The sequence below is a fragment of the Saccostrea echinata genome, unplaced genomic scaffold, assembly GCF_033153115.1.
Source record: "Saccostrea echinata isolate AGI-Se365-2 ecotype Australia unplaced genomic scaffold, CSIRO_AGI_Sech_v1 ptg000025l, whole genome shotgun sequence".
Classification (NCBI taxonomy): domain Eukaryota; kingdom Metazoa; phylum Mollusca; class Bivalvia; order Ostreida; family Ostreidae; genus Saccostrea; species Saccostrea echinata.
Window position 1 is genome coordinate 27372894 of NW_026889774.1, and position 25495 is coordinate 27398388.

The 25495-nt window shown below is 33.3% G+C and overlaps 2 protein-coding genes across 3 annotated transcripts; one reads left to right on the top strand and one right to left on the bottom strand.

Moving 5' to 3' along the window:
• Positions 1-326: 326 nt before the first annotated feature.
• LOC133192281 (xylulose kinase-like) lies at positions 327-13536 on the bottom strand. Its single transcript, XM_061328292.1, has 19 exons — positions 13458-13536; positions 12290-12372; positions 11642-11711; positions 10996-11076; positions 10656-10742; positions 7963-8055; positions 7762-7863; positions 7544-7675; positions 6646-6705; positions 5868-5949; positions 5481-5521; positions 4612-4727; positions 4184-4299; positions 3720-3793; positions 3157-3259; positions 2557-2615; positions 1810-1897; positions 1472-1557; positions 327-588 (listed from the first exon to the last, which is right to left on the bottom strand). The coding sequence occupies exons 1-19, from the start codon at positions 13509-13511 to the stop codon at positions 526-528; spliced, it is 1590 nt and encodes a 529-aa protein (XP_061184276.1). The 5' UTR covers positions 13512-13536; the 3' UTR covers positions 327-525.
• On the top strand, positions 13518-24833 carry LOC133192288 (mitotic checkpoint protein BUB3-like). 2 transcript variants are annotated; one of them, XM_061328301.1, is made up of 7 exons: positions 13518-13600; positions 20119-20324; positions 21385-21454; positions 22546-22697; positions 22989-23172; positions 23929-24148; positions 24355-24833. In XM_061328301.1, exons 1-7 carry the CDS (start codon positions 13546-13548, stop codon positions 24512-24514), a joined length of 1047 nt encoding a protein of 348 aa, XP_061184285.1. In that variant the 5' UTR covers positions 13518-13545; the 3' UTR covers positions 24515-24833. The 2 variants fall into 2 exon arrangements, with proteins under 2 accessions (XP_061184285.1, XP_061184286.1); XM_061328302.1 differs by lacking the exon at positions 13518-13600 and adding an exon at positions 19287-19328.
• Positions 24834-25495: the final 662 nt, after the last annotated feature.

Genomic DNA, 25495 nt, shown 5'->3' on the forward strand with positions numbered 1-25495 from the left:
ACTGTATAACTTTGATTGGGACAGTTTACACTTATTGATCTGTGTATAAAGTGTGTTCCAACCAAGCTTATACAAGTAAAATTTGGGTAGCTATTAAATTCATTCCTTATAATTTAATTTTCTATCATTGTCCAAAAAGTAAGACAAATTTCCTTCAAAAATGACTTCAGTTTGTATAGAATTTACACAAAACATCAAGTGGATTGATACTGTCATACTGTGAGGCAACACAGCTTATATGATAAAAACTAACTTTTCTATCCAATCAAATTGCACATTACAAATAAAGATTAAAAATAGCCTAAAAATTGAACTAAAATTCCAGGAAAGATGTGCATAATTAATTTATTGTCCGCCAAGGGATGAGCTACGATATATAATTCATCTAACATAAACATCGGAAGTGATCCATCTCACTTACATAACAACGAATAAAATTAAACAAGGTGGAGATAGCACCAAATATAAAAGGAGTCAGCTACCATTAATTAACGACCAGACTAATTAATTCAGGACATCACTCCGCTACTGTTGGTTGGCAATTTCCCGCTCTAGTTTTCTGTATCTCAAACTCATTTCCTTATAAACCTGAAACACAAGAACACAAAGAAATCATATAGACAGTATGGAATGGTTATCTTCACATGAGTATTAATGTTAGGTGATATAGATTCTAAAAAGATAAGACTAATTACCTTGAGAAAGGTTTATTTATTCACACCTGTGATAACAAACTATCATTGTATCAGTATTCTTATTCTTGACAAAGAAGTTACATGAATGTACAAGGAAATCCTTAAAAGAAATCCATAACTTTCAAAATATGGACAAAGGACAAAGTATGATAATGGCTGAATCTGACCCTTATTTGATGTAAAAATCAGAACACAGTTAAAATTGTGATAGTTTGTAGTTAAGAACTTAAAACGATGCTTGCTTTAAAATCAGCACTTATTTTGATTCAAAGCTTACATGGAGGCCACAAGAGGGTGCAGAAGTAGGCCATTTTCCTGAGTTCCCTCAATTCTGGTGAAAATTTGTCAAATTTGAGATACTTTTCACTTCGGGAAACATAGAGCACAAGCTTGCCTATCTGAGATTTTTTTTTACATAAGATGCATCTTATACTAGTGTGTGAAATATGTAAATGTGGTAGATAGGCAAACTTGTGCTCCATGTTTTCTAAAACAAAATGTGCTGTTAATTCAAAGAAAATTTGCATAAAGAAAATTTGGAAATTGACATATTTTCTGACCTTCCTGTAACCTCTGTGTATCATATAATGTAGAACCAATACTCATTTTGTGGCAGAGGTGACAACAGGTTTTTATTGATAAAATGTTGCATCATTCTAAAAAACACACCAAACCAGGGGCCAAAAAGGGGTCTTAGCCTATCTTGTCCTTTATCAGAATAACCAAGTGCATGTGTTCAGATGAAATGTAATACTACAGTATCAGTAAGTACTGACCTCATGCGCTCCCTCCGTTGGAACTGCCACACACTCAGGCTGGGGGTGGTTCTTAACAACCTCTGAGAAATCACAACCCTCAAGTCCTATACAAAAAATCCTCTTAAATCAATACAATAGTGTGAAGATTATCAAACTGAAACATGTTCTTATTCCTGGTTTCCTTTTTTTTTACAGTAATTGGTAAATTTGCCTGAATCTATGCTATCAAACAAATCAAAACAATTTCAGATATTGTTGGAAATGGATTTTTTTGTTTCATGATATACTGGGCCTGAAATATTGGGCCTTAAATGAAAATGATGGTGGAGAGGTGGAACATGATAAACTATACACACCATGTTTAGCTCTGTAACAGGAACCAAGGCCAGCAGAGTTCGGGATATCACTCACAAAGACTGGTGCTCCAAACACATCTGATATAACCTATAATGATATATTACATGCAATCTACAATGATATAATCTACAGTGGTATATAACCTGCAATGTATAAGACTTAGTGTGACCAACAAAGACAAGTGCTCGAAACTTGCACATCTGATATACATGTATAAACCTAAATACGGAACTCCTAAGAATGCAACAAATAAAAATTGGTAATATCTCAATCTCTTTGTGCACTACAGCTTTATATTCATATCAGACCTATTTCGCATGGTGTCACATCTGGAAATATATATCTGATTTATAATCTCAGGAAAACCTGAATCTTGCTACCCTCCTTAATGATATACATGTACAGTTACTTATTCATCTGTTTGTGCACTACAGCCTATTTTTATAAAACGCATTTCCTATTGTTTTGCCTCTGAAAATAGATCTGATCTCAGGGAACTTAATCTGCTATACCTTCCTTAATGATAAAGTGTAAAAGTGGAAACTTTGACGATATGGAAATATTGACAAAATTGACGAATTTCTAATAATCGTCAAAGTTTCCACTCGTCAACTTTCACATTCCTGTTAAAGAGCACTGTTAAATACTAGTAGATTGTCAAAGTTTCCACTCGCCAATTTTCTAATATCCTGAAAATGTTAAACTTTCAACCCTTTAGCAGGATGTTTATGGTACTCATACTTTACCTGTAGAATGGCCTTGTTCAGAGAGGCTCCACCAGTAGCCAGAATTCGGGTGTCTAGACCTGTCAAATGAATTTATGATAATGAAATACATACTTTGTTACAGTAATGCTGGTGTATACATTATTTTAGAAAGTTCAAAAAAGATTTGACCTGATTCTAAATACAACTTAACTCAGTGACATCTGCAAGTCAACGCTGTAGGTAGATATTTAATGTTAAAGATTTTTTAAGAAAACCTTATATACAATACTGTAAGATCCCCAAATTTTTGTGACACCTTTTTTTTTTTGCGGGAGAGGTATTTGGTACAGTGTATTTGTAATAGAGACAAAATTTTCATGAATTTTAGTTATTGTTGACTTGTATATAATCTATACTTAGTCTCATGAAAATATACACGAGAAATATTTTTCAAGCAGGCCATTTCACATAATAAAGCGAAAATAAAATAAATACTATGATCAATGAAATCAAGATTAATTGTTGAAAAATCTGTGAAAGTTGTTTTCATAAACAAGTGTGTAGTAACTTAATTAAAAATATGCTAATGTCTTTAGATAACAAGTACCATACATAATGTCCTGTAAATATATACAATACCTGTGTGCATTCCTCTCATTTCCATCTCCATATACATTTTACGAGCGATCATCTGACCTTCTATCACCGCTCGCACTTCTACTTCTGGTGGGAAGGAAGTCACCTACAAACATAGATACCAACAAATGTAAGCCAATTATACATGTATGTACATGTAACTCTATGGACATTTTTTTTTCACATTGTTTCTTCCATAGCCATAATGGAATTAAGATAAATATTTGTCAGCTGTGAAGTACAATAGTACATGTAATCATGTGAGGAAAAAAATTTAAAACCTTACACCCAGAAACATGTATCTTCAAACCACAAATCATTAAGTATTTAAGACATTATATTATCTCATACACCCTTGACCAAGGTAGATCCTATGTCCAGTTAAAAAGACTCTTAATTCTTTAAAAAAAGAAAAACTCTACCAGATACATAACTTTTTGAAAATAATTTTGCAGGTGAAAAATAAAGTTATAGGTGTTAAGAAGAAAAAGGAAATATGCTTACATGTAATTGCTAAAAATTTATATATTCTGTTTGTTTTTAAATTCATTTATACATGTATGTACCTTTTCATCAGATTTGTTGAACCGGAAAATTCCTTGTACCAATGGCTGAATCTCCATCACATCAAAATATATTCCTGCATAAAGTATGATGGTTTCATGTGATAGATCTATAGTTTTATCACGATACATCAATCCCCCCCCCACCCCCCCCCCCCCCCCCCCCCACCCCACCCTTAAAACAATACTGATATGTGCCACTTCATAGTTCTTTACATCGTCGCAGGTCACAACTTTTTGTGTGAATTTCATTTTTGGAAATGAGAAAGGATACATAAAACCTATGGCTTGTGATAATTAATGTACACATTCCAATGTTGATTTAATGGCTTAACTGCATGGATAATTACTGTACAATTTTCCATAAACAAGACTTTTATCAATTATTGTCAAAACTCTTCTGATGTCAAAATTAACACCCAAAGGAAATATTTTTAATGCTCATTGAAGTCATATTTTATTTTTACCAATATTTCCATTATTTCCAATTGGTGTCTTTTTCAAGTATTCTGAAAATTTGTCCCAAGAGCCATCTGCACTTTCGTCTTTAATTCTCTCCCTTGTGAGTGAACCATTCTTAAAGCTAGGAAAGAATGTAATACATAAAGTTTGCATTATAAAATTCAGAAAATTTTGTAACTGCTTAAAGGTTTTAAAAAAATCTAATTTTATATAAAAAAAAAAAAAAAAAAGTAAAAGACTTGCTTGAAATCTAAACTGCAAACAAAAAGATTTCATTTTTGTGAAACCTCTTATTCACTTGATTTTCTAACTACTGACTTCTTAATTTGTCTCAACAATTTTTTTCCCACTACCATAAATATTGTAACTGCCAAACAACAACCCCTCAAAATGAAATCAATCAAAATAATTTGCTTATGAAAAACAACTTTACCAGACTAGAGACATATAGGTATTGGAGTCGATGGGGTTAACAAAGATGTGCCCCTCCAGTTCTGCGGTGTGACTGGGAGACCAGGAAAATACGGTATCACTTGATCCTAGACTGATCTATAGAACAACAAATGTGATTATAGAGAGACTACTATAATAAATGTACATTTAATATGCACCATTTGTTAAAGGAGCCAAAAAATTAGTAAAAATATAGATTAAAAAAAGCTAAGGGATCTTTATTTGGAAATAGAAAATGCATGTCAGTGCCATCTCCTTTGAAATGAAAGAAAAAGTGAGCAAGCTCACATACCCCACGCTCCCCCAAAACTCGACAATGCAACATGTAATGAATGGCACAGTGCATTTTAAATACACAGTATAATTCAAAAAGAAGCATTAATTTGCAAAAAATCATCACATCAAAACTTCTTGCATATATGTGTGTGTGTTAAATCATTAATATTTTGATCTCAAAATCAATTATTATAGGGGTCTTTTAAGGTCATAAAATATTTCACATAAAATTTCATTACAAAAGCTGATTCCAGTGGATTTCCTTATTACCTAGCTGGAAAGTTTCTTCAATAATAGGCAAAACTCTTAGGGCAAAAATAATGGAATCAGAATTTCCTAGTAAAATGCACATCTACACACTGTGTACTAAATATCTGCAAAGTTTGACCAAATTCTGTGCAGCGGTTTAAGAGGAGTTGCACTGACAAACTGTTCATCTCTATATTCTTGTTGCATGGGGTATAATTAGACACAAATCAATCTTTGTAATCAAAGAGGAGGTAAATGCAAAATAAATGACGTGATGCTGTTTTCATTGAATACTAGTCCATTTAATATCAGTTTAGTACTTACAACAACATCGCCCAGTTTAGGTGCCATCCCTGCCAGGGATGCTACAGAAAATATAATATAGCAGTTTGTAGATTAAAGAATTATATCTGCATTTCAATAAAAAAAAAAATTATTATTATTTTTTCTTTTAATAAGGACATTGTTTGTTTTAGTTCTGATTTTAGGGGAAAAGGAAAGATTATTTCTAGTCTTGAATCAATGAAAATTGTCCTGAACTGAGTTCATAAACTTATTTTAAAGCAATACTGTATTTTCCATGTTGCATGATAACAAATATAATTGAACATTTTCATGTAATAAATTATACTTTTGGTTTGCAAAAATTCATCAAAGGCAATAATTTCTAAGTTGTTAATTTTCATATTCTCAAAGTAAAATAAAAATTACCTGGGTTATCTCCCGTAAAAGCAACAACCTTGCAATTTGGACTAAAGTTATATCGACTGATGAGATACTGGCTCACATTTCCCTATCAAAAACACATGAACAGCAATGTGAGTGGTATTATTAGTTACATAGTTTTTTAGTGACAGGGTACGGGATGATGCCTGGTTAGTAAATTTCATACCTGGCGAGGCGAAGCCGAGCCAGGTATGGAATTTACTAACCAGGTATCATCCCGTACCCTGTCACTAAAAAACTATGTAACGAATTTACCCCACCGATAAAATATTTATGCATTGTCTGTGGTTTGTAAAATTGTTTTTCTCACTATATATATGTTTCATCACTCATACAATGCCTATTATGACGTCACGTTGTGTGACGTAATGTTGTTTTGCGAGTGTTTCGTGCTGTAATAACGTACTGACAGTTTTGAAGACTTGAAGTCAAAGGAGAAAAAGGTTCCATTTTCGTTACTTACATTAGTTAACTGTAACATTGTCAACAGACACTCGGCAAATCGCGTGAATTCGAGTTGTTCGAACGTTACAAAAGAACGATAACTCCGTATCGACCATGTATTGATTCTCAAGCGACTAGGTATAAGTAATACACCCCCTTCACGTGACAGACTTCAACCAATTGTAAGCCAGGATTTCATAGAAAAATCAACAGAGGTGGGGTAAAGGAATTTATAGTAATGTTCAAAACTTAGAAATGCAGAATAAGAGTAAACATCTGAGGGAGCCTGTGTAAGGTTTCCATGAACTGTACTACTTACAATAACTTGTTTGGAGGGCACTGGATCACCAAGCTTCTGGCTCAAATCTGATCCACAAGCCTTTAAAAATTAATATTAATTATATAAGTCAACAAAATCTGTTAATCTTTTTCTATGGCAATTAACCTTACACAGTTCATTTTTTTCTGTGAATGAAATTCTTTATACATGCAGTACTTGTATCAATTTGTAAGGGTTTTTTAATTGTAGCTTGTCCAAAAAAACGGGGGGCGGGGAGTCTAGCAACAAAAAATATTTTCAAAAATCAACAACAAAAAACATGTAGATAGTTTTCAAGCAAGAGTTATTTCCCATTGGCTGCTATAATTGGCAGTCAAAATGCTCAGATTTCATTGGCCATTGAGGTGTAGAAATTAAACACTGGTTTTCTGACGAGTGTATATACTGTACCATAAATCGCTTTTCATTCATGAGAACTTTATTTTCGTGTAATTACTCGAGACCATCTCCTTGTGAAAATTTCATTCTCGCGTACATTATAATGTGCTATAAAAAATTATGCACAGCAATTGTGAATATTTGTGAAATTATTGTCCTGCTTATAAATACAAATTTCAAATAATTTTCCCATGAAAATAAGGGGTTTCAAAAATTTTGTTCTACAGTAATTCATAACTTTATATCAATTATTGTAAAGATTTTGTCCCAGATACCAGGTATACCGACCACACATATTTAATTTTTAATTAGTTAATCAAAGAGGAAAATTCAGCAGGTTGACCTCCATTATAGCATATAACTGCAAAGCAATTTTTTTGAATTATTTAATTTTTCTTAGCAATTATGTACATAGAAAAATTAAATAATTAAATCTCGATCAGTGCAGCATCAGTTACTTTAAAAGGAGAAGGGACATTATGAACAGAAAAATACTTACCTGAAGACATTCTGGTGACCACTTTTTAGTTCTAATGTCCAGAAGGTTCATTCCTGACCCATCACTCAAATCTATTGGAGCATAATCTCCAATGAAAAGGGATGCTGCAAAACTGCTGACCAATGAAATTCTCTGTAACATTAATGCAGATAAAGTTTAACAGAAAAGAAGTAAGCAGCAAAACAATGATTTTGACAGCATGATAAGTAAATCTGTACCTCAGTGTCCTTGTACTCTGATGGCCTTGTCCGAGAAATCTTCATGATCTGGGTCCCTGTATACCTCTCAAAGGACCGAGAACCAGTTATCTCTGCCAGTTTCTACAAAATCAACATTATTTCTACCAATATAATTCAGATCTTTAATAGAACATCATTCATCAAAATATTTTCATTACTCAGAAGATAAAGGTAACATACCAAGGGGCCGCCTACTTTCTCTTCCAGTTCACGGCAGTTCACTGTTGTGCTTGCGTCCATCCAGACCGGAGAATCAGGGATTGAAAAACAGTTCTGTTAGAATGATAAAAAGCCATTTTATGCACTACATGTTGTACCATTACAAAAATACACTTTGAACATAATATACATGTATGACACTGCAGTATGCTTATATCAATAATCTTGATCTTCTGACCTCTGAGCAAGTGGCCATGGAATTTATGGGAGTCTCTGTCATTTTGTACCGATGTTTACATAGATATAGAGCATGCATTTGACAACGACAGCCGAACACATCTCTGTGATTACATAAGTTACATTACATTAGCATTACAAGCTCATCCTTTAAAAAGATAGGTGAGCTAGCACTGCAGCCATTATAAAACACAGAAGTAGATATCTGAACCCTTGATTAATTTTCCTGAATTGATTATTAATATGACTGTGCTGCACTGGTGGGGGGTAGAGGGGAGAGGAAGGGGGGGGTCTTAATTCAGAATAGTAAAACTCAAGTGGGCTTCACATCGGCAATGGCATTACTGTATTTCAATCAATCTGTCATTCACTGTAATTTCAATATTGAGGAGGAAATTACAATAATTTTAAGAAATACATGTAGGTAAGAGCACCATGTAAAATATTTCATTTACATCCTCCCAAGAAAAAAACGACTATTGAGGGAAATACAAATCTTCTTTAAAGAATTTACAAACTATTTTAAATCTGAACTGTCTAATGACATTCTTTGCTCTAATTGGCAACTAAATGAACATTGAAAATTATTGCTTCCAGGCTATTTTAACAAAGATCACTCTTAAAAAGGATAGTCAGCCACTAAAAGTTATTGTGATGAACATGAAAAAAATTTCTTTGCATAATTTATGTAAATGGTGTTTTTGCCTACTTCATTGCAGATGATATTAATGTGACTATTGCAGTTGTCATTAGAGGCCAGAATTACATTTCAAAATCAAAGCGTAGTACACTGCACACAATGCTACCGCTTTTGAGATTTGACTCTCCATCACAGTAGTAAGGGTGAAACGTTTACTGAATTTTGTAAACGTTTAAACAATCAGCAGTAAACGAAACGTTATCGTTTAAACGGGAGAATATTTTGTGTTGAATTTTTATGGTTACCTACTCATGAAACACTAATTTAATACTCTATTCTTTTACTATAATGTAAGCATGAGTTGTTATAACTATTTATTTGTTGGTTTTTATGACGAAAGAATATGACGCGCATAGAACTCATTCGTTTTCTACGCCGTCACCCAAGACTGCATTACTATTTTGTTTGGCTACATACCCGGCAAAGAATAAGCATTGTCAAATTAAACTTGCAAAAATGGATCTTTTAATCCTGAATTAAGTATACTGCGATCTGCTGACTGTATTGAAACACTCTGCAAAGACTGGTGAAAATGTATTATATTAATTTAATCAAAGTAAATCAAGTTTCATGCTTGGAAAAATCAAATCAAATACATCATTAGTATTCGCTACTCCAAAATCGGAATTATATATATATATATATATATATATATATATATATATATATATATATATATATATATATATATATATATATATATATATATATATGTATCATAGACGGTATCGGGTTTTAGATAGTTTTGTTCAATAACATTTTCCGGTATCGATTACAACAGAAAACAATTGTTTTCTTTGGTAAATATGAAATTAAACAACTTGTTTGTATTTATCTTTACTTCTGATAGACATTGATAATGACCTTCATGTAAACGTTTACTCAATCTGTAAACGTTTAGAGCGTTTAATCGAAACATCGCCGTTTACACGTAATCGTTTCGCCCTTACACAGTAGGTTTACATGTATGCTTGTATTAATCTGCTCAGCTTGCATTAATTATTTATCTGTACTTGTCTAAATGTATTAATTATTTATTTGTACTTGTCTAAATGTATTAATTATTTATCTGTACTTGTCTAAATGTATTAATTATTTATTTGTACTTGTCTAAATGTATTAATTATTTATCTGTACTTGTCTAAATGTATTAATTATTTATCTGTATTTGTCTTAATGTATTAATTATTTATCTGTACTTGTCTAAATGTATTAATTATTTATCTGTACTTGTCTAAATGTATTAATTATTTATCTGTATTTGTCTATATGTATTAATTATTTATCTGTACTTGTCTAAATGTATTATTTAAATTCTAGTTGTTTTGTTTCAGGTATTTTTAAGAAAAGAATTTAATTTTGAAGATTCATGAGGACATGAACTACGATGTTCATGAAGCTATTTCATGAAGCACGTTAGCGCTTCATGATAAATATGCTGGAGTGAAGCGTAATAGTTCATGTACCTCATGAATTTTCAAAAATTAAATTCATTTCTTATATTTACATTATTTTTTGACCACAAATTATGCCCATTCAACTGTCATTTTTAAAGCAAAACAGTTTGCACTATACATGTAGTTTTGATGTAAAGTATTGTATTATGATGCAACAATTGAGATATTCATGCTCATAATGGTAGTTCATGAGAAAATGAACTGTTTTCTATTTTGCAAAGAATCATAGGGGAAATTTATTGGAAATGTAAATCTATAAATTTTAATTGCCTGAGTGATTTTACTTGATTTTTTCTGTTCTTCTTGTATAATTATTTTACCTGTAGTTGTTTGTGGAGTTGTTTTTTCTCATCAAGACTTCTTAAGATTTTATTTGTTCCAGTTTTCCAGTATACACTACCATGTTGCTGCAGAGAAAAAGGTTCTACAGAATTTATATATAATCAGACCACCAAAGAAAGAATGCTTTTATAAATAATCACTTATATACTTAACTTTTCTTCTTATTTATCTCCCCTACTTCAGTAAAGAAACTCCCCTATAAGCACTGATTGTCAAATTTGTTTCAATTTCTAAAATCGAGGAGAAATTCATATCCAAAACAATACATAAAAAGGTAATAATTTTTGGCTACAGATATACATGTAGAAGTTGTCACACCTGCCCTGCTCCTGAAATACAAGCCACTTTGTGAAAGGGGAAGCCATCCTTCTTCATTTTCTCTAACAACAAGTCAAATGCCTGTCAAAAAAATGCATACAGTACAAAAAATTTATCATTTGTGTTGTAAGACTTATATGTTGTTGTAGACCTTTGTCTGCATACAATATGGTTTTTTTTTACATAGCTTGTAAATATGGCTAAATAGTAGATATTGTTTATGTAAGTATGAGTGAAGAGTGAAAGTGCATGGGTGTGTGTGTGTGATAAAAATTTCTGTGCAATTTATTTATAATGTATTAACTGTATCAAGTACACAAAAATATAGCATTAAAAATAAAATACATGTAGTTGTAGAAAATATGCACTTTTTCCCTTTCGCCTCATGAGATTTCCTATCAAAATAATTAATTATGTCTTGATCATTGAATTACTTGTTCTTACATTTGGCTGTTAAAAATGTACTTGTATACATAAATGAGATATTTTTCATTTATATGTCCTATTTTTAAGAACATCAGAAGTACTCTTATTTTAAAAACAGTCTTTGAAGAAAAATATTCTAACAATTTAGTGTTCCTAAAATTCATTTCAGGAAAATGTGCTACCTGTACATGGTGGTCCTTTTAATGACAGGTAACCTTACCTTGACCCACATAATAGTAGGGGCAGTAACTGTGACATTATCATTGTGGATGTGCACCCCTCCATGAGTTCTAAAACAATTCCATACATATGCTGTTAATTCTTTCATGCTAGAATTTAAGTACACAGAAGGCAGTGAATTCATATTGAAATTTGACTAATTATAGAAATTTGAACTTCAGTATCTTGAATATTCCTTGGTATATCCAATACAGTAAAACATGCTAATAGTAAACACACTTATAATGAATTCATGCTTATAGCGAAGTGATTTTCATTCCCCTGACTTTAAAATATATCGTAAACTTAAATATAACAAATTACACTTATAATGAAGCAAATTCATCCCTGGCACTTCGTTATCAGTGTGTTTTATTGTACATTGTACCATTGATACGTTGAAAATGCGTAGGAGTTCTCAATCACTTTTTCTTTAAGTATTTCAACCTCATTATCTCCATTTTTTAAAAATATTTTTAAGTTTTTAAAAGGTCCCATTGAGTTCCAGTTAACAAGGTTTGATTGTACATACCTATATCCAATTACAAAACATAAAAAACAGTAAAACACTGTTACAGAAAATGCCAGGGATGAGCAATTTTGATTCAATATTATAAAAGTAATTTAATATAAATATTCTCATTTTTACTTGAATTCTGGAAGATCCGAGTCAAACTTTACTGCCGTTTCATTCACAATTTGCAGAGAGTCATTAATTGCTTCAGCCTTGATCTATATTGTAAAAAAAACCAATACCATGGCATGGATTTTGTATATAACTGAGAAAAAGAGAGAAATATCAATCATCCTCCTGATTGGAGGAGTGGGGGTGGGGAGTCCTGAGTTGAAACTGAAGGGGGTTTGGCAAGACCTCACCCATTCCCCAAAACACCCACCCTCCTATCAAGGGTTACAGTTGTGGGAGAGGGGGAGGGGTCCTGCTGGGACCGATCCTTAGAAGCTTGTTCCTACGACTGTAATTTAAGTAGAGGAAAAATATACCTGATTGTTTCATTTTTTAATTAATTATCAAGAGGAGGGTTGTGGTTTGGTTTAATTTCTAGGTTTTCAAAATTTTGGACCAGTGAGTTTCTTTTAGTAAATATAATTATATATATCAACTATTTCAACATGAAAAAAAAATTGTCAGATTTACTTTTAATGGGTCGACGAGATAATGTAGTGAGTGTCTCTAGAATCTCCAAATTCTTTAAAAATAAAGTATTTTTATGGGTAAAACATGGGTAAATGTACTTTAAAAAATAGGGGAAGGGGATTGCATCATTCTTATTATCCTAAAATGTATTTTATTTCTTTTGAAAAATCATACACATGCTACTCCACGTACACTAGGACAATCACACACTTATTCAGCTGGTGACCTTAAACTTGCACAAATGAAATTGGGTCAAGGTCACCAGGTCAAAAGTAATCTTTGTGTCAAGTATGACATTCCAATGTTTATTAATAAAAAAGTTAGCTATAAAGTCAAGAAAAACTTTTTTTCTTGATTGAACAGAAAAGGCCAAGAGATGTTTTCTCCCACCCAATAAATGGGAGGGGCGACCCCCTCCTGCATTTACCACCAATTAGGTGCTTCTTGCTTCAGGTGTTGTCTCTGAATTTGCATAAAGTAATCATGGTAATATACGCATAGTACATGTATTTCCTTTTAGATCCGCCTAACACTTCTCTCAATATTTAGATCGGGATCAAGATTTTTTCACCTTTAACTTTCTTATTTTGTTTGCAAAAGTAACTTTATCGAGTGACACGCGGCTTAAATGCAGCTGTTAAATAAAATGCATTAAACCTACTTGTTGAGTGCTAAAATCAAGTCCCAGAAACAATCGGTCTTCACCACCGTCCATCGTTATCTGCCGAAGCTGAAAACTGGGTCATCCTATGATTTGGCTATCCCTGAATGGAGGCGCTAAGAGGGGGAAAAATCTTCAAACAGGTTGGGGGAAAAATCAAACTTTGTCAAAATGAGAATCAGTACTAAACAGGGACACAAATAACATAATATTGTTTTATTTATATGTGTGGTACCAAATGGATGTTTTCATAATTTTTGTGTGTTTATAATTTGTGTTTATGTTGAGAAATTCGCAGCATGCACGTATTGTACCCCATTAATATCAATAGCGGTCAACTTTGTTTATGTTTGTTATATACAGTTAATTATATTTTGACTACGTTTATTTTCCTTGTGAATCGCTGCATAATCAAAACGTATCATTTTCTCTATGATTGATCTGACTTGAAACGTTAACTTTGAAAGTAAATATCTCCTTTTTTGCAAATAAAATCAAAAATCTGACAAATACGATCTCTTCCGAAGTCTTTTATTTAGCATTTCTGAGTACTGGTGTAATTGCCATACTTTCCAAAACTTTGCACGGACAGTTTTTGTAGACCCATCATTTTTGCCGAAAAATCGCCATTTAGTGTGTGTGTGCGCATGCGCGGACTCTTTTTTCGGAGTCTTTTTCAGTCTCAATTTCTTACTTCCGGAAACGCTGTTTTTGGAGTTCGTCTAGACTGATAATGGCCGATATACTTGTAGCAGTGCACACAAATACCCCTCCCCCCTCTTCCCCCTTAATTAATTCTTAAATCAAATACTCGTTACACTGTTAACTGGTAGGAGTAGTTTAAGTCTTGGCCTCCTGGTTCATAATGACGAAACGATTAATCTGCCGTGATAATGTGTTTTTTAATAAACTTAGAAACTGTAGACAGATTTATCCTATGTTGAAGGTATCTTTCCGGGTTTTTGATAAGTGTCCGTTCGCATTCCCTTTTTCGTTCACTTTGTGAATTTCCTATTTTAGCTTTTGGCGGCGTAGAGAAAAAAGGAGTGGGGTCTGTCAGCTAACATCCGCAACTGTACTCGGCAGTGCTGGTACCGGACATCCATGACTGTACCTGCTCACTAATATCAAAAACGGAATGTCAGAGCAAGATTTTCCGGATTGTTCAACATATTAAACTATATGTTTTTAATTAAGTATGGATTGTTTTTTAATGAAAAATACGAAATGTGTTAATATGGAGGAAAGAAAATTTCTGATTTTAAATAAATCTACTTTATGGAAGGCTGTAATCGCCAAAACAATAACGATAACTGGCTTAGTGAATATATGTAAACTTGACTATGCCTAAATTTTGTATATCTATGACTGTATACCTGTGCCTGATATACACCATCTGCGACTGTACCTGTGTCGTACATACACACTACCACTGACTCAAACCGCGCTTGATTAATAACATCCACGACAAAAAACTCTGTGGATTTTCTCCGATTTTAATTTAGACTGAATTCAATCAAAGCGCAATTAACGCTAATCTTTATATTACCCATGACAGTGATACCGAGACAAACGATGTCAGCAGTGATTAGGGAAGGATCCAAAACTTTTACAGATTTGAATTTAAAGCTTTATGTTCAGAGTACAATATGAGCCAGGTCTTTATTTTTTTTTTCGGGGGGGGGGGGGGGGGGGGGGGCTGGGGGCATGATTTCAATATCCTACGTGCTCAATAATAATGATGAATTTAAAATGAAACATCCTAGTATAATTATAGAAAATATACGAGTAAACAATAAACAAAGTAAAATAAAAAAGGAAATTAAAATACATATTGGAATTAATTTGTAATCCTTAATTTTATGTTAGAAAGTATACATTGTAAGTACGTCACAATATTATTAATTTCACCCATTTCATTGATCACGCAAGTGGTGTCAATGAAAAGCACAGGTTTTTTCCCCCCATAAATATACATTTGTATGTCTTACGATATATACGGGTGGAATGGGCTGATCCACCCGTTTTCAATGTGTTATATAAAAACATCTCAAGTGCACCCCAGGAAGTAGCCTCCTATGCCCTGAAAAAGAATAGTTCCTGACCAAAAAAAATTATTTATTTACAAAGTACATAAAATTTACTAGGCACATGTATCAAAGTTGTAAAAATAGACTGGAAGACCCCCCCCCCCCTCCAAAAAAAAAATCTCAAAAGAAATAAAAATTAATTTTATATGCATGGAACAATTAACATCTTGACTGGTCGATAACCGTGGCGTGATACCTGAAATATGCAGGGTATGGTATTAAAATAATTGCTCATATTAAAGGAAATTAATGCTATAATTATCGATAACATCCGAAGAAAATATTCGTATAAGTAAATATTCTTATTAGATCCGCCTCTCTAAGATTCTGCAATCAATTGTCTGGAATCAATCTATAGGGAATATCGGTGAATAGCGTTAATAGCACCTTTATTGTGTTCAGCTCAAAGAAAATCGTAAGGAATTTCTTGGGATGCAACATCCACAACTGTACCTGTCCTGACAACTCTAGAAATTTTACACCATAACTGTACCGGTGTCTGATTGACAACATCCACGACTGTACCTGTCCAGTACACATACTTTATTCTACATCCATGACTGTGCCTGTGCTTATAAACAACATCCACGACTGTACCTGTGCAGTACACACATTTTATTCTACATCCCTGACTGTACCTGTGCCTTATCAACAACATCCACAACTGTACCTGTGCATATATACATACTTTATTCTACATCCCTGACTGTACCTGTGCCTTATAAACAACATCCACGACTGTACCTGTCCAGTACACACACTTTATTCTACATCCCTGACTGTACCTGTGTCTTATAAACAACATCCACGACTGTACCTGTCCAGTACACACACTTTATTCTACATCCATGACTGTACCTGTGCTTATAAACAACATCCACGACTGTACCTGTCCAGTACACACACTTTATTCTACATCCATGACTGTACCTGTGTCTTATAAACAACATCCACGACTGTGTGTGCACTGGACAGGTACAGTCGTGGATGTTGTTTATAAGGCACAGGTACAGTCAGGGATGTAGAATAAAGTATGTATATATGCACAGGTACAGTCGTGGATGTTGTTTATAAGGCACAGGTACAGTCATGGATGTATAGTAAGATGTGTGTACTGGACAGGTACAGTCGTGGATGTTGTTTATAAGACACAGGTACAGTCAGGGATGTAGAATAAAGTGTGTGTACTGGACAGGTACAGTCAGGGATGTTGTTTATAAGACACAGGTACAGTCATGGATGTAGAATAAAGTGTGTGTACTGGACAGGTACAGTCGTGGATGTTGTTTATAAGACACAGGTACAGTCATGGATGTAGAATAAAGTGTGTGTACTGGACAGGTACAGTCGTGGATGTTGTTTATAAGACACAGGTACAGTCATGGATGTAGAATAAAGTGTGTGTACTGGACAGGTACAGTCGTGGATGTTGTTTATAAGACACAGGTACAGTCAGGGATGTAGAATAAAGTGTGTGTACTGGACAGGTACAGTCGTGGATGTTGTTTATAATGCACAGATACAGTCAGGGATGTAGAATAAAGTGTGTGTACTGGACAGGTACAGTCGTGGATGTTGTTTATAAGACACAGGTACAGTCAGGGATGTAGAATAAAGTGTGTGTACTGGACAGGTACAGTCGTGGATGTTGTTCATAAGACACAGGTACAGTCATGGATGTAGAATAAAGTGTGTGTACTGGACAGGTACAGTCGTGGATGTTGTTTATAAGCACAGGTACAGTCAGGGATGTAGAATAAAGTGTGTGTACTGGACAGGTACAGTCGTGGTTGTTGTTTATAAGACACAGGTACAGTCAGGGATGTAGAATAAAGTGTGTGTACTGGACAGGTACAGTCATGGACGTTGTTTATAAGGCACAGGTACAGTCATGGATGTTGTTTATTAGGTACAGGTACAGTCGTGGATGTTGTTTATAAGGCACAGATACATTCAGGGATGTTGTTTATAAGGCACAGGTACAGTCATGGATGTAAAATAAAGTGTGTGTACTGGACAGGTACAGTCATGGATGTTGTTTATACTGCACAGGTACAGTCGTGGATGTTGTTTATAAGGCACAGGTACAGTCAGGGATGTTGTTTATAAGGCACAGGTACAGTCAGGGATGTTGTTTATAAGGCAAGGGTACAGTCATGGATGTTGTTTATAAGCACTGGTACAGTCATGGATGTAGAATAAAGTGTGTGTACTGGACAGGTACAGTCGTGGATGTTGTCAATCAGACACCGGTACAGTCATGGTGTAATATTTCTAGAGTTGTCTGTACAGTACAGCAGAATCTTAGAGAGGTGGATCTAATAAAAATATTTACTTATACAAATATTTTCTTTGGATGTTGTCGATAATTATAGGATTAATTTCCTTTAATATGAGCAATTATTTTAATACCATACCCTACATATTCCAGGTATCACACCACGGTTATCGACCAGTCAAGATGTTAATTGTTTCATGCATATGAAATTAATTTTTATTTCTTTTGAGAATTTTTTTTTTTTTTTTTTGGGGGGGGGGGGGGGGTCTTACAGCCTATTTTTACAACTTTGTTACCTGTGCCTAGTAAATTTTATGTACTTTGTAAATAAATAATTTTTTTTGGTCAGGAACTATTCTTTTTCAGGGTATAGGAGGCTACTTCCTGGGGGTGCACTTGAGATGTTTATATATAACACATTGAAAACGGGTGGATCAGCCCATTCCACCCGTATATATCGTAAGACATATAATTATGGGAAAAAACCTGTGCTTTTCATTGACACCTCTTGCGTGATCAATGAAATGGGTGAAATTAATAATATTGTGACGTACTTATACTTTCTAACATAAAATTAAGGATTACAAATTAATTCCAATATTTATTTTAATTTCCTTTTTTATTTTACTTTGTTTATTGTTTACTCGTATATTTTCTACAATTATACTAGGATGTTTCATTTTAAATTCATCATTGTTATTGAGCATGTAGGATATTGAAATCATGCCCCTAGCCCCCCCACCCCACCCCCCCCCCACCCCAAAAAAAAATAAAGACCTGGTTCATATTGTACTCTGAACATAAAGCTTTAAATTTAAATCTGTAAAAGTTTTGGATCCTTCCCTAATCACTGCTGACATCGTTTGTCTCGGTATCACTGTCATGGGTAATATAAAGATTAGCGTTAATTGCGCTTTGATCGAATTCAGTCTAAATCTAAATCGGAGAAAATCCACAGAATTTTTTGTTGTGGATGTTATTAATCAAGCGCGGGTTAAGTTAATCAAGCGCGGGTTGAGTCAGTGGTAGTGTGTATGTATGGCACAGGTACAGTCGCAGATGTTGTATATCAGGCACAGGTATACAGTCATAGATATACAAAATGTACGCTGTAGTAAATGTTACTTTTTAGAGATAATAGCGATCTATGCAATGGATTTAGGCATAGTCAAGCTTACAAATATATTTTCCGCGATATATTCACTAAGCTAGTTATCGTTACCGTTTTGGCGATTACAGCCTTCCATAAAGTAGATTAATTAGTAACACATTTCGTATGTTTCATTAAAAAAACAATCCATACTTAATTAACTACATACAGTTTAATACGTTGAATAATCCGGAAAATCTTGCTCTGACATTCCGTTTTTGATATTAGTGAGCAGGTACAGTCATGGATGTCCGGTACCAGCATTGCCGAGTACAGTTGCGGATGATAGCTGACAGCCACTGTTGGAAAAAAGACTAATTCACTACACAAATTGCAGGCTGTTCTCAATAAATGTAAGGCTAAACAATAATTTTTATCTCATGGAGCACGAATATTGCATTTTAAATTAACAGTTTGCGTTAATTGTAAATTGAAGTTGGACGTTTTAGAGACCCAACAGAGAAACAAATTCTTACAAAAATGTGTATTCCACGTGTGGTGTAAAATTTTATTTGAAATCACACCATTTATATTAATTTGTATTGTAATAAAGAAGATGCAAAGTGTATATAATTGTATTTTTATGCTTAATTTTACGCTATTCTGTAAAATTCATGCAAGGAACATATAAACATAGCAGGCTAGCTGAAAATATATCTATCATCCTTTCTACAGCTGTTCTAGTAAGTGATGCAAGTGTACATTTGGCCAATCTGGGTTTTATTCTGAGTAAAATACATGCCTGGACAATAGCAGACTTTGGTATAAATTTAAGTATTTCTTTGTTAAAATTGAGACATCGTTTTTCATTTGAAGAACAAAACTGAAAAGATTTTAGAAAGTTTTTGTTTGTCTGTGCATTGCAGCATTTGAACAAAAGATGAAAGCTAAATTTAATGTCCCATTTTGGCTTTGGTTAGAAATTTTACTGGTAACATGTCAAGTGTATGTAAGCTTGAAAAAATAAAGAAAAAAGTATTTTCTCTAGATTTGAAGGGGGAAAAATGTGTTGAAATCTAATTTTAAAAGAAAATCTCATTAAGGAAAACTTACCATTAAATTCTTACTTTTGTTGGGAATAAAAACAAAAGTTTATTGTCTAATTCTGTGCACACTGTGTTATAATCTGATGTCATTTTTCAGCTGTTACAGCAATGGCAGAAACACCTAATGAGTTTAAGTTAAAAAATGCCCCTGATGATGGGATTTCTGCTGTTAAGTTTGGCACAACCAATCAGTTTCTCTTGGCATCTTCCTGGGATTGTACAGTGAGACTCTACGATGTCATCGCCAACAACATGAGAATCAAGTACAACCACGCCGAGCCTGTCTTAGACTGCTGCTTCTATGTAAGTCAGTTAATCATCACCTAGATCAGGATTTAAATTCCTTTATTTTAGGGATGTCAATTTTGTCAATAATTCATATTCAAATATTCAATGAAAGTATTTGAATATATTCGAATATTCGATAAAATAAATAAAATCTGGTTTATTTTAAATATGCATGATCCTACTCTCATGAAAGGTTTAGCGTAGGCATTCTAATATTGGAGTAAAATTGTGTGAAGGCTTTTGCAGATGTACAATAAGAAATTCCATTTGATATTTGTCAATGTTTGAAATAAATAATTGATTTAAATGTAGAAAAAAATGATTTTAACAAATTTAATAATTTAATAAATTTATAGTAGCTCCAGTTGAGGAACCAGTCATCTTACCAAAGGCAGGATAGTCGTATACTGTTTAGATTTCAATACGTGTAATTAATTACAATTATCAGTCTAATAAGAGATATGATTAAAATCTTTGATAAAATATTTTTAAAATATAAACAAATATTTTTTTATAGACAATTTTCCTAGGTAATTAATTAATTTACCGATAATGATAATGAATATAAAATTCAGGATTATGTACAACCCGAGAAAATCAAGTAATTTACACATTTGTTCTGAAATTGAGCCCTTTACAATATTAGTTACAGACTAATTCTATCAGACACTCATTCAATGATCAATTAAATTTATTTTGATAAGTATACTCTTCACGTCTTTTATACTTTCTAAGAAGGTTTTCATTTAATCACAATTTATTAATCACTATTTCTTTTTACGAAATCTGTAAAACACCGAATATTCGAATCTTGAATTTGTATTCGAATATCAACTTATCGAATGAATATTTGAATGTTCGAATATTCGTTGACATCCCTACTTTATTTACATTAGACTTAGAGAATTTTAATTAAAACAAGAACTTGTCATTAATGAGTTAAGGATAGGAGCTTAGAAACTTACAGAACAAGTTAAAATGTATAATGGGAGTCAGTTGATGATAATAGATATTTTATTGTTTAATAACACTATGAATGGCTTGCTTCAGTTTGTTTTGATTTTATTTTTTCTAGGATGCAGTACACTCCTACAGTGGAGGATTAGACTGTACTCTTAAAATGTTTGATTTCAACACAAGCACAGGTGTGTTATCAGAATATACAAAAGAGATATTTTTTTACCTTTTTTTTTTTTACCTTACAGGAAATTGGCAAGGGTTTAGTAACCTGCTTGTGTACATGTGTAGTGGTGAGTGGGTGCTCAAGTGATAATTTATATCAGGATCGATGAGCACTTTTGTGAGGAAATGCTCTGCTTTGCGGTGCCCTTATTTTCATTCAGACTTTTCTTTACAAGTACATGTATAGATTTACGGTCAACAGATGTTTTACTTTCAAAGTACAAGGCTTTAGTTATTAGTACAAATGCTGAATCACATAGTAAGTTTGTATCCATGACTTCACAATCAAAAAGGACAAAAAAAAAAAAAAAATTAAAAAAAAATTGAAATTTTTGTTCAAGTGATGAATTCACAACTCTTAGTGGAAATATTTCAATAGCAGATATTTACTTCCCCTAAAAAGTGTTGAGTACTACCCAGAGGTCAAAGTCATCATTAAAGGAAGCTGGGACTCCACCGTCAAGCTCAACCAGAGTTGTCTTTCTTTTGACACACATCTAATAGGACTGTTGTAAAACATATTTTAAGTTAACAAATCTTATTCTTGCATTCAAATCAATTTCAGTAATAGTATACATAATATCTGAAACAAAAACACGACTGCAAAAAATGCAAGCAATTTCCCATATCAACTGTGCTCTTTATGTAAGCACAAAGTGTGCTCCGTTATTTGGTAGTTTTTGCTCATATTTGAATTTAGGCCAATGACACAGGGCATTAGAAGAGGTGTACATGTCAGTGAATGGCATGTCAAGTTTGGAAAAAGATTGGAAATAAATTGTAATTGTGTTAGTCTCTTAACTAAGGATCTTTAACACTTTGATAATTATGGAAAGTTTCTCAAAAAGAGATGATTTTTATTCCTCATCACATATCACAGAAAAATAAAGCAACTTACTTCATTACTCTAGGTGGTTATCAATTACAAAATATTTGAGAAAATTTCATTCTGTAAAAAAAATAGAAGTTGTAACAACAGTGATTCATCATATAAATCGAGTCACACCATTGTTTTTAAAATGTAGTAAAAGATAAGATATAAATTTCTCTACAGAACAGAATGTAGGTCAGCACGATGATCCTATCCGCTGTGTGGAATACTGCCCAGAGGTTAACGTCATCATCACAGGGAGCTGGGACTCTACGGTCAAGCTCTGGGACCCCCGGGCTCCGTGTGCTGCAGGTTCCTTCAGTCAACCTGACAAGGTATTCTACAAAGTTTTGAATAAATGATGAAGGCAACCTTAATATTCCATGGATTTTATATTTAACAAGGATTTGCCACTGTACACTTTACATAAACTTATTTGATAAGAAGGATGTTTGAATTTTGAAATATGCTGAAAAATCATTGCTTATCTTCATCAATGTGTTGACTTCTACATGAGGTAAACAATAGTGATACACTTTTAAATGAGGAGAATATCTATATTTGTTTTGTGAAATGCATCAGAAAGTCATTCCTTATCTCCGTCACTACATTGGCATCTATGACAGGTATACACAATGTCTGTTTGTGGGGATAGACTTGTGGTTGGTACTGCCGGAAGAAGGATTCTGGTTTGGGATCTAAGAAACATGGGATATGTCCAGCAGCGACGGGAGTCCAGTCTCAAATATCAAACTCGCTGTATTCGATGCTTTCCAAACAAACAGGGATATGTACTCAGTTCTATTGAGGGTAAGTTTGGACTGAGAACAGGGATATTTAGGCCATTATTAAAAAAAATTTGTTTGATGTACTCTGACCCACATTTTTCAAGTTGGGTAGGTAGGTAGCTTTTTGTCAAACACATTGATAATCCTCATTAATGTCAAAGACTTAGAAATTTATTGATGTTTTCATTACAATGTATGCATGGGACAGCTAGACAGATTTAATATTTATTGCGGTAAAAAAAATTCTCAATCTGAAAAGTGTCTTTGAGAAGTCATAAATCTTAAACTTCAAAAGAGATATGGACAATCTGTGTTTTCCTGTAAACAAAAAAAATATATTTTTAGAGGTCAGTTGGAGTACATCAAACAAATTATTTTTCATTGTTGGTCTTGCTCAGTTTTAGAGTGTAATCATTGAGAATATTATGACCAAAGATGTATAGTCAAAGAGCTTAGAGATAATGCATATGCTCATTGTTTATCAGAGACATGACTTACCGGTATTTATATTACTGATAGAGAGGAGAAATTTGCTCATAGAGCTGTTAATATACATGTGTATCTTAGAAATAAAGGAAGGTTAATGGTAACAAATTTGGGGGGGGGGGGGGGGGTTGTAGAGTGATTGTGAAGTCTGCAAAACTTAAATAAGGTGTTTTATAAAAGACTTGGCATTAATTTTGGAAAAGTACAGAAGCAGAGCTGTTACAAGGCACAGTGTACAGGGTATGTGTTTATAACGTTGAAATAAAGGGGTTTTTTTTTCATTTTTTTTAAGGGCGAGTTGCTGTGGAGTATTTAGATCCCAGTCCAGAAGTCCAGAAGAGGAAATATGCATTTAAATGTCACAGAATTAAAGAGAACGGTGTGGAGAAGATTTATCCTGTTAATGCCATCGCCTTCCACTCTCACCACAACACATTTGCTTCTGGTGGATCTGATGGATTTGTCAATATCTGGGACGGTTTTAACAAAAAGAGATTGTGCCAGTTTCATAGGTACTTTGAAATGTTTTTAGAAAAATTTTATCCTGGAAAATAGTACTTGATTATTGAGATGTTAGCCAAGAAAATGTATTGAATAGAATAGAATGGGTGAATTTCATTGTAGATTTCAATTACAGCTGCATTATTTAATTACACATGATGTAATCTCTATAACTTTTTGCTCTTACATTGAGGTTACATGTAATGTTCCTTTGTAGGTACCCAACAGGGATAGCGTCATTAGCCTTCAGTCCTGATGGTTCTGTTTTGGCCATCGCGTCATCGTACATGTATGAGAATGACGAGCCCGTGGAACCAACAGAGGACGTGATCTATATCAGAAATGTTAGTGACCAGGAAACCAAACCAAAGTCGTGAGGTCAGGGTCATGAAACCAAGGTCACAGCTGTAAAAATGTGTTCAGATGGAGTGATTACAGGAGTACATGTATTACGTTAACACTTTGTAATGACACAGTGAGTTCATTGTTGTTACCAGGCCAACTTACCATCATTTCTTGTGTAATTAGTCAATTTATAATGACATACAGTGACTCTGTTGTTGTTACCAGTACAACTGATCGTCATTTCTTGTGTAATTTGTCAGTTTCTGTGTTTTAACAATCTTTTGAGAGAGGAACTTCGTGTTTTATACATTTTGTGTCACTTTCTTATTAAAGAGGATATTTGTAACTTTATATCAGTATTTTTTTTGTCTGACAGCTCTCACATGAAGCAAACTAAGTTAAGTATGGTTCTTCAGCATTTATCTATCATCTAACACATTGTATTTCACTGAGATGTACATTACACTGTACAAGTAAATTTTTTAAATGCAGAAATTGGCCAAGAAGTGAATAACAATTAGGTGTATAGAAAAATCTTCATTTTACTCACTGCACGGATTGAATACTTGATGAAAAGATAATGTTCTGTATTCTGATTTCTTTGTCTGCGGTCTGACAATAATGCAGGTATCTTAGAATTATTTGAACTAAGGCTTATACCAATGTAAAACAGACAAGCTAATAACAGATTGGATGTTGTTCTAGGTCATCAGAAGATGGAGGTGCAGTGGGGATCAAGGGTCTTGCATTTATATATTTATTAGTGTACTGAAATCTAGCAGATATTGACTGTGATAATACTGAAGTATTTGAAGTAAATGTGGAATTTGATCAATTGGTCTGGAATGAAATAGAAAATCAAGAAAAAAACTACAGTGCTTCAATATTTTGTTCATTCAGAAAAGAAAAGGGTCTTTACATCTCAGTCTTTCTATCAGTGTAGTGTGTCAAATTGACTTATACGAGTTTGTTGAGGAATATCTTTTCTTCAGAAAAAATCGATTTTCATATAA

What these genes read in the sequence shown, in the direction of transcription:
- LOC133192281 (XM_061328292.1), bottom strand. Translation starts at nt 13,511, where the DNA reads ATGGACGGTGGTGAAGACCGATTGTTTCTGGGACTTGATTTTAGCACT. An exon ending in AACTCCACAAACAACTACAG is followed by an intron (nt 8,056 to 10,655) that starts GTAAAATAATTA and finishes TCATTCTAACAG; the next exon opens with AACTGTTTTTCAATCCCTGA. An exon ending in AGAAAGTAGGCGGCCCCTTG is followed by an intron (nt 7,864 to 7,962) that starts GTATGTTACCTT and finishes TTGATTTTGTAG; the next exon opens with AAACTGGCAGAGATAACTGG.
- LOC133192288 (XM_061328301.1), top strand. Translation starts at nt 13,546, where the DNA reads ATGATTTGGCTATCCCTGAATGGAGGCGCTAAGAGGGGGAAAAATCTT. An exon ending in TCTTAGACTGCTGCTTCTAT is followed by an intron (nt 20,325 to 21,384) that starts GTAAGTCAGTTA and finishes TATTTTTTCTAG; the next exon opens with GATGCAGTACACTCCTACAG. An exon ending in TGTACTCAGTTCTATTGAGG is followed by an intron (nt 23,173 to 23,928) that starts GTAAGTTTGGAC and finishes ATTTTTTTTAAG; the next exon opens with GGCGAGTTGCTGTGGAGTAT.